The sequence below is a fragment of the Dasypus novemcinctus genome, chromosome 1 (assembly GCF_030445035.2).
Source record: "Dasypus novemcinctus isolate mDasNov1 chromosome 1, mDasNov1.1.hap2, whole genome shotgun sequence".
NCBI lineage: Eukaryota > Metazoa > Chordata > Mammalia > Cingulata > Dasypodidae > Dasypus > Dasypus novemcinctus.
In genome coordinates this window covers 181,809,372-181,826,381 of record NC_080673.1, presented here as the reverse complement: position 1 = coordinate 181,826,381, position 17,010 = coordinate 181,809,372, and the positions used below count along the sequence as shown (strand labels likewise).

Below are 17,010 nucleotides of genomic sequence, written 5' to 3'. Positions count from 1 at the left end.
TTTAATAGTCATTTCTATGAGTACAGTAAACATTTATATAAAAATTCTTTATATTTGTTTCATTCTTCATAGGAATAAATGAGGGTGAATATTGTTATCTTAATTTTACAGCTGAGGATACCAAGATCCAGAATGTTAATAGGTTTACTGAAGATTTCATGGCTAGTAAATAGTAGAATTGTAATTTGAACTTAAGTTGACTCCAAAGTTGGTGTTTTACTGCTTTTGTTCTGAAATTTTACTTATCTCATTGAGAGACTGATCATCTAGTAAAGGATGGAGTTGATAGGTAAACAGTTACAACTATAACAGTTACGTATAAAACATTGCAAGAGTGGAGAATAGGACACATCTAACTGTTTAAGAAGGTCAGAAAGACTTTATAGAGGGAGTGTGAGTCATTGGTGAAGTGATTCTTCAGAGATCAGAATGTGCCTTGTATTTCATGCTGTAGAGATTGGACTTTATCCTTTGAGGGATTAGGAGCTACTGAAGGGTTTAAAGCATGAGGATGATGTGATCAGATTTGTATTCTAAAAAGATCTGGTGGCCTTAAAGTGGGGGGTGGGTCTATTTGTAATGTGGTGATACTACCGAGGGGGAGACTGTCAAAGGAATGCAATAGGAGAAGTGATGAGGTTGTTTCTTAGGACAGTGGCTATGAGATGGAGAGGTGGGAACTGGATTTGAATGAGGTTTCGCTGGTGAGAGTTTGATTTGGTAACTGTTTAGATATGGGAGAGACTGGAGAAGTCCTGGGTCACTCCTAAATTTCTACCATTGAAGACTAATTGGGCATTTTTTTAAAAAAAAGAGATTTATTTATTTATTTACCCCCACCCCTCCTCCCCTACGGCTTGCTTGCTGTCTGCTCTGTGTGTCCATTTGCTGTGCGTTCTTCTGTGTTGCTTGTCTCCCTTTGTTGCATCATTTTGCTGTGCCAGCTCTCTGCGGGTGCGGGCCGTCAGCTCTTCACAGGCATGGCCAGCTTGCCTTCACAAGGAGGCCCTGGGACGCGAACCCAGCACCTCCCATGTGGTAGACAGGAACCCAATCGATTGAGCCACAGCCACTTCCTTAATTGGACATTGATACTGCCATTCGTTTAGAAATTATATGTTTGCATTTTGGGGAAAGGAATGAGGAAGGAAGCAGCTCAGTTTTGTGCTGTAATTAATGTTTTCTTACTCATTACTTGTTTCCTGAATCTATACTTCAATCTTTTCTCTCTACCAGAATCATTTTAATTAAGCCCTAATTACAGCTGATATTAACTTTTAAATGTTCTGATTTATTTCTGTTACTAACTGTAATTATATGTTCTCTTTGCTAACAAAGTCTTTCTACTTAATTCATCTATTCTATTTCATGTTTTTCCCTTCATTTAAAGCCCAGTTTCTCTGAAATTGGAGTTTGGGCTAAAAATGATGGCAGTTTTTTTTGTTAATAGAAACTAAATAATAGTGCATTTTAAATTTGATGGCAACTTAAAGTCAGTGAAAGCTTTATTAGTATTATACCTATGATTTACTCCTCTTTTTGAAGCTTTTCAAATTTGCATTGTTTGTAGCCGCTTCCAAATTTGGTTTTATTGTTGCTGTTGCCATTATTACCATTCCTGTTTTCTAACGATCATTTCTTGAAGGTCAGCCCTGGAGTTGGATGTGTCACAAACCCATTCTAGGTGCTTTAAATGTTATTTGAGCCTCACATTACCAGTAAGACTTTTGGGCTTTCTTAACCTTTTTCCATTTTTTTTGTTTTTTCTGAAATGGTTCATGACATGTTTAATAGTACATGTTGTGTAAAATCGTCCAGAGGCCTCTCTAAATCCTAATTGACTATCTACAGAGATTTAAACTTAGAAAATGCTTCAGAGATCATGACTTAAACTACTCTCCAACTTTATAATCCCATCTCCTGAATATCCTCAATTTTGGAAGATGTTCACTGACTCAGAAGAGGACATGTTTTGTTTCTGAACAGTTTTATAAGAAAGTTCTGTTTTATATTGATTGAAAATATTTCCCAGATACTAATTTTAAGGTTTTCTTTTATTCTTGATATGAATAATTGTGTGAGCAAGGCCTAGAAGTAGGAAAGTACTGACCAACTCGAGTTTTGGGTACCTGGGTCAGTTAGGGTTCTTCGGTTATAAGGAATAAAAAGCCATTCTGGCTAATTTAAGCTTTTTTTGTAAGAAAACAAAACATACATTGGAAGGGCATGGATAGTTTGTAGAATGAAAACGAAGCACTTAAGGGGAGGGAGGAGAGAAGGCAGAACATCTCTTGCCTCTCCAACTGGTGTAGTTTGTGTGTTGGCCAAGGGTGGGAAGGAGGTGGGGGGTTGTGGGGGAGGGTCGACAGGGCATCTTGTAACACAGTTCCAAGACTGTTTGAGGGTGGGATAGTTACCCTATGACTAGAAAAAGAGGAAATGAATGGATGCTGGGCAGAAACAACAGTTTCTTACTATACTACCAATGCTGGCTGAGTTTTCAGAACATAAATAAGTCAGATTAATTGAAGCCCAGAAATATTTTTCAGCTATCATGTTTAAGATTTGTTAACAAATGACATTACTTTGTTTTTCTTGTTGGGGCTCTAGTGACCTAAGCAGTTAATAGCTAAAGTCTTCTAAGATAAGAAAAAGTAAACCCACTTATATTTCTATTAAGAGGAAATTTTAGCTTTTAATAATTATACAATATATAGATGTTGTTCCCAGGTATTTCTTCTCCTCACCAAAAATAGTGAAAGCTAAATGTTTTGGGTTTAGAAGAGTGATCCATTAAAAAAGAAATTTTTTTTGGATACCCGGGATTGGATCCGGGACTTCATACATGGGAAGCAGGAGTTCAGCCACTGAGCTACACCTGTTCCCCGGGTCCAGTTCTGATCATCTTCAGATTGCTGATCTGCTAAGAATTTTGCTTTTAGGCTGTTAGGCGTATGGCTACATTCAGGATAGAAGTAACATATTTTAGTGATAAAACTGTTTCTCTACATCGAATCTAAATATCTATATTGATTATGGTAAATGTGGGATTAAGACTACTCAGTGTAGTACCTACACAGTCAACATTTCAGGGAAGCAAAGCTAATATTACTTAAAATGATCAGCATTGGTTTGTGAATGACTTCTTTCATTCCATTCTACATCATTCAAAATCATTTCTTAGAAATTTCTGATTGAGTTCTGCAGGCAGGAAGAATGCAGTAATTGTCAATCTTTTTGACAACATGTCCTCCTAGGTTCATTTCTACCTTTTTGATGCTGCCCTGTGTCTTGTTCTTTCCTCAATCCTGAGCTGGAATGGAACTGCTGCAGTGTTCCAATACGTCATGTGATAGGTGGATTGTCTCTAAGAACTGTCTTCCTGTTGCTAAGAGGGCCAAAAAAAAAGTTTGTAATTGTTTTAGTTTTTAGTACCTAATCATTTGGAAATTTAGTTTATATTCCTAGATATGTCTTTATAAAAAATTATGAAATATAAAGGAAAGTGGTAAGTATTCTTAGTGCTTGGTATAATGAGTAAAGTCTTTTCCTAAATAGTGACATCTCTATAATAGGGAGGCTGAATATTAAAGTGGGAGAGTTCTGAGAACTAGTCAAACTTCGTAAATATTTTTGTAATCTGCCTTAGTCTCTCTCATTCTATTAGCACAGCCTTAGTTCAAATCCTCCTTGCTTGGGATGATAAAACAATTTGTCTCCTTGACTCCAGTCTGTTGTCCTTAAATCCATATTTTGCAACTGTCTGAATATTCTATACAAAACACAAATCTGACATTATCTTCATGAGTCCCTAATTGCCAATGAATTCTGCTAAGGGCTAGGCGTTTGTGGCATAACCCAAGTGGCTCCTTGAACATTTAATTTTCATGAAGTCTCATTAAGTCAATAATTTTATTTATATATATATACATACACATGCATACACATATATTTACATGTATACAAACCTATATTTATGCATATATATAAACATGTGCTTAATGTTTGTGCAATATTTTAATGAACTTGCTTACATAAATTATTTGAGTCTCTAGATTTGGTAATTTTAACATCTTTAAAGTTGAATATTTATCATATAATTAATTTTCTTCTCCTGAAATTCTTTAAGTAATATTTTACTTATTCATTTCTTAATAGTATTTATTAAAATACCTAATATATGAAGATATTAATTCAGACATCGTGTAAATTTCTAAGAGAGAGAAAATAGGACATATAACTGATAATAAATAAGAAAGTAGCACAGATCTCTGATAACCATGTTCATATTACTAAAGGACAAACTTAGCTGAAGCTTGCAAAGAATAAAATAAAAGGAATTTTCAAGTGTTATGTTTGGAAGAAAAAAGGCAGTGGGTTTATTTCTGGTACTGTAATGTTAATAGATAACAAAGAGAAAGCCAAACTTCACTTAATTGGTTGTCTCTTTTGTTAGGAAAATAACTGTGTGATTGAAAATGATAGAGCCAACATTGTTTTTTAAGGATGGGAGAGGATTAAAGTCCAGGATGAAGGAGGCTATGAGAAAGGAACTAACTCTTCTTAATAGACAGGATTTTTTCATCCTAGGATCTAAAAGCAACTTTAATAACATTTTCATGATCTCTGAGCAATCTTGAACACCAGGAAATGATACATGAAGGGTGGCAGTTACCTGTTTTTAAACATTTTTATTGAGGTGTAAGTGGCATAAAATAAGCAGTTTTTATTTATAGTATACAATTTGGTGTTAAGCACTTATCCATGTATATATGTGTGAGTGTTATATATATAAATATACACCCAAGAAACCATTAACACAGTCAAGATAATAAACATAACCACCATCACCAAAAGTTTCCTGCGCCCTTTGTAATAGTAGGAGACTGAGAAGGAGCAGTGAGTGAGCAAGGAGGATAAGGATAATGTGTTGTCCTGGAAACTGGAGCATATGCTTACTGGTAGGCCATGTAAGATGAAAAATAAGGATTGGCCTCAGGATTTAGTAATGTAGAGGTTATTAGTGATATTGATGAGGGCAATTTTGGTGGCGTGGTGAGGGTAAAAGCCTTATTGGAGTTGGCTTTCAAGAGAGAAAGGGAGGAGAAAAATTGGAGATGCTGAATTAGTAATGTTTTCAAGGAGGTAATCTGCAAAGGAAAGCAAAGAAATGGGGGTAGTAGTAAATGAGGTTGAGGGGTTTTTGTTTTTTTAAGGATGAGATAAAAAAACAAGCATGTTTTTATGCTAATAATGAGCCATTACAGAGCAAAATGTTGAGAAACTCCCAGAGCCAATGCCTGTGAGAGGCTAAATGGGATGAAATATAGTTACAAGTATAGGGATTGACATTACATAGAATCAGGTATAGTTCATTTGTGGCAAAAGGCAAGAGATACAATATGAGGGTGTAGACCCTAGAAGGTGGTTTGATGAATCATGGAAGGTTTTGGAAGTTCTTTAAATTTTCAGGGAAGTTTAGGAAAGTCATTGCTGAGAGTGAGGATGTGGAGGAGGCATTGTGGGTTGAAGAGCAAGAAAGTGTGAAATAGAGTGAGAGAGGATCAACCAAGAGTTTTAGTATGACTGCCCAGCATTAAGGGTGCAGTTGAGGTCTGTGCTCATGAATTTAAAGCATTACTTCTCAGTCTGGTTATGTGTGTTTCTCCAGCCATGTTTAACTGGTATGGGTGCAGAGCAAGTGGAGAATTAGATTTCACCAAGGTTATGACTTTGCAGTGAAGTATGATGAAATGAGAGGAAGAAAAGGGAGTTGAGGCTGTGTGCAGGGGAGTGATTATAATGAGTGACCATGGAATTTAGCTGTGAAAGGAGGGTAGAAAGAATATGAAAGAGTGAGGAAAAGTAATCTATGCAGGATATGATGGTGACTGGGAAGGGTGGAGTCTGGATAATGTTTTAAAGGTAGAGCCGAGATTTCTTCATGGTTAGATATGGAATGTGTGTGAGAAGAGTAGTAGGAATGACTCCCGAGTTTTTGGCTTGAGCTATTGAAAGTATATAGTTGCTGTCTTTTGAAGTATACTTTATCACATGGCTTGGCTTTATTTTGTTGATCCTTTTAAAATGAAAATAAAAATTCCATGATTAAGCCAGGCAAATATAAATCTTAAATTTCTATATTGATCCATTTATTCAATAAGTAGTTATTGAGTCCTTGTTAGGAGCCACTTTGTGGTCTTAGTGATGGGAATATAGCACTGAACAAAACTAATAAAACCAGGAATTTGCATTGGTTTCAGTTCCAATTGGGAAAATGATGTTATGGAAAACTTATGAAATAAAAGTGATTACGGTGTCTTAATGAAAATTAAATTTTCATTTAACTGCTAAATAACTCTGGTTTATTTGACTGTTTTAATATTTTTTCTTTAGGCCAGTTTAAACTTAAATACTGTTCCTCTAGGAACTTATATTATCAGAGTCATTTCTTAGATCACAGTTATTTAAAAAATTAACGTATTAATGGTATATTCCAAAGAATATAAAATAAAAGCTTGAGGATTAATAAATTGAAATTTGTGTCAGAGTTTGTGGGACTACATGAAAATCCTTTATTTTAGGCCAAAAACGATACTCTGCAGATTGATTGCCTGAGAAATTTCCAAAGTTTAAATCCATCCTAAATGGAAGAAATTATGCTATTCTTCCATTAAATAAATAAATAAATAAATAAGCATATGCAGAAAACCAGTATACAAGCTTTGGGGTTGTTATTTTGGGTAATTCATGAGTGCCATACGTTTTAGATAGTGGCGAAGTAGTAGTGTTTATACCTTCCTAAGGATAACTCTTGAAATAGAAGCAATATTAATTTATATGCATATATTTTGGTATATTGATTAAATAATTTCATTACTCTCAGAGTTATCTTAAGTAAAATCTGATATTTAGAGAGAGAGAGCCCCTCAAGAAGAGTGGAAGTAAACACTTTCAGAGGAAAGAGATTATTCTGGGAAACATTTTAGTTTACTGTACTAGTTATTAACAGTGTTTGCTACATACCAGGAATCTGCAATAACCTCTTTAACTCCGAACTACCTTCACTTCTCCTTACCCATTTTGAAGCAGAAATAGATGTTAGAATTATATGGTAATTAATTATGTAAATGGAATATGTAGAAGAGATTATATTTAAGAATGAGGTTGATGATCCTAACAGCTATGTGACAATTCTTTCAAAAACTACACAAAAGCTTTGCCTGATTCATCTTTTTGCATGAAGACTTTTTGCAAGATGCTATCAAGTACTGACATGTTCAGTTCCTCTTTGCTGTTATTGAATGTCTCAGGCTATTTTAAAAACATTCAAGGGAGATATTAATTCTAAAATTCAGAGACCCCATTATGTTTCTGCTTTGATATTTTAATTATCAATAAGGATTTCAATAAGTTTTGGGACTATATATTATTTTAGAACCCTGGATGTTGGAAGCAGAATTTTTAAAAGTTTAATGAAAGATTTTTTTGAGGGTCCTCTTCTCAAAACAAAACAAAACAGTGGCTGTCTGTTTTTGAAGGTTATTTCCATAAGAAAAGGGATTGTTCAGCTGTTTCTTTGTAAATTGTATAGGCAATCCCCAACTAGGAATATTTGATTTGCAAATATTACTGAACATGAAGTCTCTGGCCCTGGTCTCATTTCCCTACTGTGGCCACCGGCACATCACAACATATGCCAGCTCTAGACACCTTTTCCAATGATTGTAGCCATAGCCTTGTAAGTCTTCAGGCTTTTATTATGCAACAACGGTACATGGAAGGGATATTACAAATATTTTTTGTGAGATCAAATTGGTAGGTAATGAACTCTTCCTGGTTGGAAATGTGATTTTGTTTCCCCTTAAAAATGTTAACTTTCTAAAGTAATTGTGTGAACAAACAAACAAAAAGAATCCAAGATATAGCAAAACTTTTATCTAATTGAGCATTGTCCTTTTCTTTGGAGATGTAAATGCTCTTCACTCTTTCTCTTCTTTTGTTTTAAGGCATATTTGGTTTTGGGATCAGCCAAAAGCTATTTAGTGTTAAGTCTAATTTTTAAAAAAAGTGATATTTTTTACCAGATAACGGAAATACAATGGAAATACTGGACTTGCTTTTCAGGAGAGTTAGTATTGAATTTCTACCGTGCCATTTATTGATTAACGACTGAGCATTTACCTCTTTAGAGGATCGTATCTATTGAGTACCATTTATTGAGTCCTTAATACGTGCACACACTATTAGATGTTTTATATGTAGAGATCTCATTTAATTCCCACAACAACTTTGCAAGATTATTATTCTTATTCTACATATGAGGAAATTAAGGAACAGAGAGATGAAATCACTTCCTTGAGATTATACTGTAAGTGGTAGGGTGAGAATGAGCAGAAAATTAAAGTTCCTCCCCCTGCCCTCCAGACTTTTCCAGCTTTCTCATCTGTAAATTCAGGATACTCATTTTATTTTGCATGATTGTTGTTAATTTCTTGAACTGGGGGATAAGTGAAACAATCAGTGTAAAGCTCTTGGATCAATGCTTGGCATATAGAGAGCACACAATAACAACGTTCTCTTTATTTCCCTCCTGTTAATGTGGGTAGGATAGTATTAATAATCTTGGTGCACTATAGCTTGTATTTTGGTTGTAGCTTTGAATCATCATATTATCTTCTCCAAAACAAAACAAAATAAGCAAAGCTATTCCATCAATCTGTGCATGCAATATATTAGCATATTAATAAAAAGAGTAGCACAAGCATGCAGTCTCTCTAAAGGGTCTGTGCTTCTTAAAATCTTAAACTCAATTTTGGTCACTTTGCTTTCAGTTGTGTATGTCATTAAGATTTTTCTGATCTCTGGAGAGAAGTTAGGAATTTCTTCTTGATTCTCTGCATGTGTGTTCCTAAATCCCTCTCTTTTTTGTTAAAAACATTTTTCATTAAAATTTTTATAGCATCTTTGGAATCCAGGAGTCAGTATAATAAATGTATGCCTGGTCCTGTTTACTTTCTTTTCCTTTCATACCTAGTCAACAGTATTTTCCCACATACAACAGATGTTGCAAAGTTATAAATGTGAAAGCATTCGAAGAGTTTATAATATAAAACAAATTTGGGAGAATTTATGTGGTTGTCAGTGAATTTAGAGATAAATACAGCTGTATAAATACTTCTTATTTATTTATGTACTTTGAAAGAAGATATTGGTTAACAATAAATATAAATGAAGTATATAAGGGAGTGTACTAGTAAATGAACTGCTTATTAAGATAGTTTTGAGGCAGAGGCATTATCTTCTGGCTCAGTGTAGAGAAGCTCTTTTGAGAAGATTATATAAGTAATTTTTAAAGGGACAAGGGGCTTTGGTAGGGAGAGGGATAAATGGGAATGAAATATCAGAAGATGGGTAAATTGAAAAATGTCTCTGGAAAGTGGGAAGGGACCTAAGGGAACTGAGTTTTGTCTCTTTAAAACATTTGGAAGGTAGTATAGGTGAATGTTGCTATTATTAAGGGGAACTCCTATCTATATATCAGGGTAAACTTCTTTCTTTTTCCTGGATCTAGATTAATTAATAGCTACTTTTTATGCAAAATCAGTGATTAAAAGATTCAGAGCTCCAAGAGGCAGTCATCAGTCAGAAGGGTTTACAGCAAAGTCCCTTTATTTTCTTTTCAATATAATACTTAAGCCATAGTTAGATACATCTGCAGTGGTGTCTCATCCCTCTCTTGGTAAGGTCTATCTCCTTTAACTATTGTTTAACTTTTCAAATGTCTGAGCAGAAATGAGAGCTCCTGGACTCATCCAACTGCTTTTTTGTGTATACCCATCCAGTTACAACTTTCCCTTATTCCTTTGGTGTTCTAGCATGTGATAAGCTCTAAATAAATCTTAGCTGCTGTAAGTAACATTAAGAGCCCAGATTCGTTTGTTCAATATATAGTATGAATGCCACCTATATATCAGGTACTATAATGGTTTTTTTTTCCTTAATTTTTATTTTTTTCTTCTTTATTTTCTTTTAAATGTTACATTAAAAAAATATGAGGTCCCCATATACCCTCCACCCTTCCCACATCAACAACCTCTTCCATCATCGCAGCACATCCAGTGCACTTGGCGAATACATTCTGGAACACTGCTGCACCACATGGGCACTGATCCACATTGTAGTCCACACTCTCCCCCGGTCCACCTAGTGGGCCACGGCAGGACACACAACATCCACTATCCATCCCTGCAGCACCACCCAGGACAACTCCAAATCCTGAAAATGCCCCCATACCATATCTCTTCTTCCATCTTTGTACCATAAGCAGCCACCGTGATCACCCTCTCCACATCACTATTACAATTTTTTCCCTTAGTAATCACAATAGTTTCCCTGCAGAACATCAGTAAGTCCACTCTAATCCATACTCTATTCCTCCATCCTATGGACCTTGGGATGGTTATGTCCAGTCCCCCTCTAAATCAAGAGGGGCCTTAGATTCCACATGGATAATGGATGCAATTCTCCTGCTTACAGCTGTAGGCACTCTTGGCTCCCTGGTGTTGTGGTTGACCCTCTCCACTTCCCTGTCAGCTGGCCAGGGTAAGTCCAACAAACCAGACGATAGGAGCTGCAAGTCTGCTGAGACCCAGGGCCTGGCCATAACATGGACAGTCCAGAGATTCAGATCTCCTGACTATACACCAACCCAAATGTCAACCACAGGTCCGGTAAAAGTAACAGAAGAGGCATGTGTAGAAAGGTCATATCTGAGTCCAACTCCATCACACTCAGGAACACAAACTCCAAAGTAGGGCCAGCTGACATGGCCCTGAACTCCAGTGCCATCTGCTATGACATTAGAACCTGTGAGTCTCTGCAGCCTTTAGGAGAACCAGCACCTGGGTTTCCATCTACCTTGGCTGTCTCTGGTACCCTGCTGAGGCGTGCATAAACATCACCCCTCTGATGACCTCCCGACTTTTTTGGGGACTCATAGCCATATAAACTCAGTTGTCCTTCCCATTTCCCCCTTTTATCCAAAATCAAAAAGCAGTTTTTAACACCTGATATTACATGTAGGCTGAGATATTCTGCCAGTCTGAGTTGACCCCTTTATTCTCAAAGTTGAAGTAATGTCTCCATTCTACTTAAAAATCATCAGTGGCTTCTATTATTAGACTCCTCTTGAAGTTCTTCCTTGCCCTTCACTGACTTGTGCTAAGCTGACTTAACAGATTTATGTTCTATTGCTCTTCCACCAATTATTCAGTATTAATAGTATTTTCTTCTTCCCAATATAGAATACTGTTGGCATTTTGTGGGGGACAATTCTTTGTTGTGTTGGACTGGCCTGTGCGTTGTCGTTTCTTTAGCATCTGTAGACTCCTACTTGCTGAATGCTGGTAGTAGTCCCCAGATGTTGTGACTGAGGAGCTCATAGTAAACGTCTGAGTTCCCCATTAATTTAGCATGCACTTTTATTAATATGAAATCCTTAGTTGATGGAGGGTATTCAGAAAGGAAAGCCTTCCGTACACTCCAAATAGGCCCATCTTTTAAAATATACCAAAAATAATTTTATGACCAAGTAGGGTTATAAGACATTTTTAAATGTATGTATTCTAGATTTTGAATATTATTCCTGAAGTGGCAGTGATCCCCTTCCATGGAACACATTTATGATTCTTGGTGTTCTCAGCCTAAAGAGAATGCCTTCACCCAGGTATAGGGTTAGGAGAGTTGTCTTCTTAGTCAGGTCCTGGCAGATCTAAAATAGTAGTATTTTATTATTTCTTGACCCTGGTGGCACTGTCCCATTTATGTTCATTATACTTAAACTTGGGCATGAATTTGGAGTCTGGAATACTTGCTTTGAATTCCAGTTCTGTCACATTCTAGGCATGTGATCTTAAGCAGGGTTATTGTGAGTCTCATTTCCTTATCTAAAAATCATAGTCTTGGCCCACTAGGGTTGAAGGAATTAAATTATGTACACAAAATACCATTTGTTTCTAGAATATAGTGGATGTTTCTTATTGGGTGAAATAATTTTGATTCAATTAACCTTATTTCTGTGGAATCACACTTAGCATTTGCCTGGCTTTGAGTAAAAGATAGCAAGGTGGATCTTAAGAATAGTGTTGATTGCTGACTTTGGCTAGGTCTCATTCAATTTCACCTGATTCCTTTTTCCTCAGTGGAAAGTGCTACTCTTGCTTCAGTGAAAAGAAAAGAAAGCGTTCAGTGAGTAATGGTAAAAAGATATATCATGCTGTGTTGCATATGACATAAGGTGAGGAGACCTGGGGGAAGAAATAAATCTTTGTCATTATCATTGTATGTCTAGCACCAAGCACAGGACCTAGCACATTACAGGCATTGCTTATATTTAAATGAGCAAATGGATTCTGTTTAGATGAGAAACATGTTCAGACTGTGGAGTACATGATATTAGTACATTTTGGGTAGCTTAAGTAGGTGTGTATGAAAAGTTGGCAAAGAATGATTTTGTTATTTTAGCACTTGTGTTTTAAACTGTTATAACTGACTTTTTTTTTTAAAGATTTATTTATTTCTCTCCTCTCCCCCCCCCCCCGCCCCGTTGTCTGCCTTTGTTTCCATTCGCTGTGTATTCTGTGTCCACTTGCATCCTCATCATGTGGCACCAGGAAACTGTGTTGCTTTTTTTGTTGTGTCATCTTGCTGCATCAGCTCTCTGTGTGTGCGGCACCCAGGCGCTTTTTTCACATGGGATGACTCTCCCTGTGGGGTGCAGTCCTTGTGCGGGGGACACCCCTGCATGGCATGGCACTCCATGCGCGTGACAGCACTGTGTGTGGGCCGGCTCACCACATGGGTCAGGGTATCGAACCCTGGACCCTCCATATGGTAGTCAGATGCTCTGCCAGTTGAGCCACAACCGCTTTCCATAACTGACTCTTTATAGGCACAAATCTTTTATAAAAGGTAGTATATTTTAAAAGAAATTTAGGCTAATTTGAGTTAAAATAATCACTTACGTGGAATTAAACTAGAATGGAAACAGCTGAAGAAGAAATTAAAAGGCATTTGTACACGTAATAGAGATGAAAATTTACAAGTATTCTAAGTTAGATTTCTAGGCCTTAATTCATATACCAAAAGGAAATACAATGTCATATGGAGAAATAGATCACTTTTGCCGTATCTTTAACTCCCATCTTTCCTTCCGCTGCTCTACCTTGACAAATCCGTAGAGTAATCTTCATCATCTACCTTCTCCTTTCCTTGGAGTTCTGCCAGATTTACTGTAGCACTTCCTGAAAGCTGTGTCTCTCAGTCTTGGCTCTATCTCTTCTATCTTCCACTGTCACCAGAATTATCTTTACATAATGAATCTGAGTGTTTAGTTTCCTCCTTAAAATCCTTGTAGTTCTTTCATAATTTGCAGGATAATTAACATTCAGAAAAGAACATTTAGAGATCCAACCCCATTTTATCAATTTCCTACCTGCTATATCTCTTTTCCCACTGAAAATATGGTTATTATTCTTCTAGGCATGCTTTTCTCTCCTCCTAAGCTTATCAACTACAGTCTTTTAAAACTCCCCAGAGTTACTTCTAGAAAACTTACTGCTGATTTCTCTTTCCCGGTCTGGATTAGGTACTTTTCTTCCGTGTTCCCATAAATGAGACAATGTTCTCAGTATTTAACACAATTTATTTTGGAAGTCTGCATGCCTTCTTTCTCATTTGAGCTTTTTTTGAATGCAGAGATACTGTTTTGTTTCTTCATTCTCTAAGGTCTCTCACTGCCTTGCATACTACAAGTTTGTGATTTAAATTAATGTATGAATTAATAGAATTTATCAGTGGATTAGCATATGCCCTAGCTATGTCCAGGGTATTATGAACATGTGAGAAGTGTGAGAACATGGTCTCCGCCCTGCTCATAAGCTTAGTTGTATGGACAAAAAGACATATAATACAATAAGCAATTAATAAACTACAGCATTAAGTGAACACCTAGGTAGAATGGTTTGAGAATAAAGATATAATAGACAAGTTCAAGTCCCTTGACATTTCTTATCTGCCCTTTACCTTTTTTCTCCCCTCAACACCACTAACTATGCTATATTTTACTTTTATTTATCTTATGTCTATTTCCCCCATGAGAATGTAAGTTTTATGAGGGATTTTTGTCTCTTTTATTTACTATGGTATTTCCAGAGCCTGGCATGTTATAAATGCTCTATTGATATTTGTTGAATGGAAGAGTTTAGAGAAGAAGTGATCATTAGGAGATGGTATTTATGAAAGACTTCATTGGAGAAGTTAAATCCTGAAGTGGGTCTTGAAAGATGGTGTTTTATTAGATAAGTTAATAAATGTTTATTACATACATTTATTTAAGTTAGAAATGGTTAATTTTATTTTTATCTGAAATTTTTTTCAGATCATATGTTGCTTCTATTTTTCTTTTAAAGCTTTATAAGGTTTGTGCATCTCTCACTGTTAACTCTCCTATAGAGTTTAACAACAAAGCCTGTTTAATCAGAGTGATTGATATTGGCGCTTTCCTTATATTCCAGTTGGAATAAACACTTTCACTTTATATGTTAATTAACAAGATAAAATGAATGTAAAAACATAGGGCTGTGGGAGGCAATTACACATTATATACAGATCTTTTTACTTTATGTTATTATGGTACCTGAGAGTTTATTTTTTACTAAGTATCTTCCAATATAATTACAAATGAATTTGAACTCATAGGCATATCCCTCCCTGTTTTGTGAATTAGGGATTGTATTTGACCATTATGGGTATAAGGTCTTAGATTTTAGCAGATCTTGATTGCCATTCTAAATACATATATACATATACATGTATCACACATAAGTATTAATTGTACTTTCCACTTGCATAGAGTTCCTTTTTCTCTTCTGCTTCCTTCCCATCCAAGTCTAAAATAACTAGAATGAAATTGTGAGTTAAAACTATTAAAAATTTTAAATTGCCAAAATATCTTTTGGTTTACAAGTAGAATGTGGAATAATATAAGATTGTCATGCTTTTTAGAAAATAGAATTACTAATGGCTTTCAAGTACTGGTTTCTTTCTTGCAAGGTTTTTCCCCTAAACACAGAATTAGGTATTCTTATGCTCTTATAGACCTTACTAAGCTGCTCTTTTACTTTATTTTAAAGATAATGTGAAATAGAGACAGCTAATTCATAACAAAGCCAGAATGATAGACTAAAATTTAAAACTATTGTTGAAGGATAACAAGTCTGTGGGTAACCGTTCTAACATACTAACCACAATAAACTTTTACGAATTCTAGAATTACATGTGTTCTGATGGCATTTTTTATAGGATAGAATATTAGTGACTTGGTAGAAGTAAGTTCCTGGGATCTGTTGTCCAAAGTATGGTGAGGAGCTGTGTAAAATGACAGGTCCCTGCAGAACTGAGATGGTTATGTCAGACCAAAGAAGGATTCAGTTAAGTCTGACTTGGCGAGTGACGAGCACTTATTTAGGGGGCTTATGTGGTGTCCTTTTCCTCAGGGACAGGAGGAGGGACAGCGTTTTCCAAGCTCGATCGTCTGCATTCAGGGCAAAACGAGCAGGGTTTTTTAAAAACGCATGTGTACATGCAGTTGGGACAGGCATGTGAGGGGTAGTAGGACTTTGAAAGAATGCAATGTTCCAAGATTCACTGATCAGGTACAAGTTCACTACCAGTTCTTGAGGCTTGCCTTTTAACTATTTAGGAATGAAATGTTGCTGCGACTGGAAAGGGAAAAAACTGGAAGGGTTGAGGGGAGAAAATATAAAGTCATATATACCACATTTGTCTACCAGCCAGATCATGGCTGGAGTGAAATGTTGGCAGTAGTTTTTCTTTTTGGTATATAGCATGTTTACTAGTTGGGTCAGCAAGAGGTAATTTTCACTAGTCTGATTTTTAAGCTGTGAAAAACTATACATTTCTCTAAAATGTTAGTTTTTGGCAACCTGAATGTAAGGATTCACACTTTCCTTTAGAACATTTTCCAAAGAAAAGAGGTCTAACTGATAAATGTATATTAAGTAAAACATCAGGAACAAGATTTTTAAAAATTTAGTCTTTTTCTTTCTTTTTCCTTGTTGAACCTAAGAAATTAGTATTTTATATAAAGCCATATGACCTCTTGGATTCTCATTAAAGAGAAAAGTGGAAAAAATGTTGTTTTGAGGTCATTGGAATATTCTGCATTTCCCTCATATTCTTTTTGATATTTTCCTAGGACTTACATTTAATTAAACTGAATTATACAAAAATAGCACATTGTGTTCTGTGGTTTTTAGTTTTTTTCTTTCTTTTTTGGGAGGAGGAGAAATCTTCTTTTGGGGAGGGAATAACGAATAAATATAATAGGTTGGATAAGAAGAAAATGGTTAAAGATGTTTTAAAGATGTGGAAGAACCTGACATTATTATAGACATAAGTCCTATGCAGTTGCCTATTATTAATTAAATTGGATTATTTATTTTTAGTTAATTTTGGATGTATATTATACTTTTTATGGGTGAAGAATACTCTGCTAGGCATTCTAAAGCTTTGGTTTCACTTAGTCTGAAGTTTAATTTTGTTGGTTTTCTTTTAAATTATATTCTCTAATTATAGCCTGTGTTTTGGTATGGGAAGTTAGTAATTGCCCATTGTTCTCTTTCAGATCCCTGCATGTCACTGAATCCACCATGCTTTACAGAAGAAGATAGATTTAGTCTGGAAGCTCTTCAAACAATACATAAGCAAATGGATGATGACAAAGATGGTGGAATTGAAGTTGATGAAAGTGATGAAGTAGGTGAAAGAATTTTTTCCCTGGTATTCTCTTAAGATTCTCAGAATTGACTGAGTTTTTAATCTTAAATTTTCCCAGTATTCCTTGCATTACTCCTTCAGCTTCGGCATTTTTAGTTTTTCTTTTTACACTTTAATTTTACCCTCTCTATAACTTGGTTTTGCTGATTT

General features: G+C 35.6%; 1 protein-coding gene across 5 annotated transcripts in view; it reads left to right on the top strand.

Annotated features, from left to right (window-relative positions):
• STIM2 (stromal interaction molecule 2) overlaps positions 1–17,010 on the top strand; it is a 159,898-nt gene that overhangs the window by 39,261 nt on the left and 103,627 nt on the right. For all 5 annotated transcript variants that reach the window (XM_071217145.1, XM_058300098.2, XM_004452244.5 and 2 more), the window contains one exon: positions 16,709–16,839. In XM_071217145.1, the coding sequence (XP_071073246.1) occupies positions 16,717–16,839 (123 nt within the window). In that variant the 5' untranslated portion in view covers positions 16,709–16,716. The remainder of the gene's footprint in view (positions 1–16,708; positions 16,840–17,010) is intronic.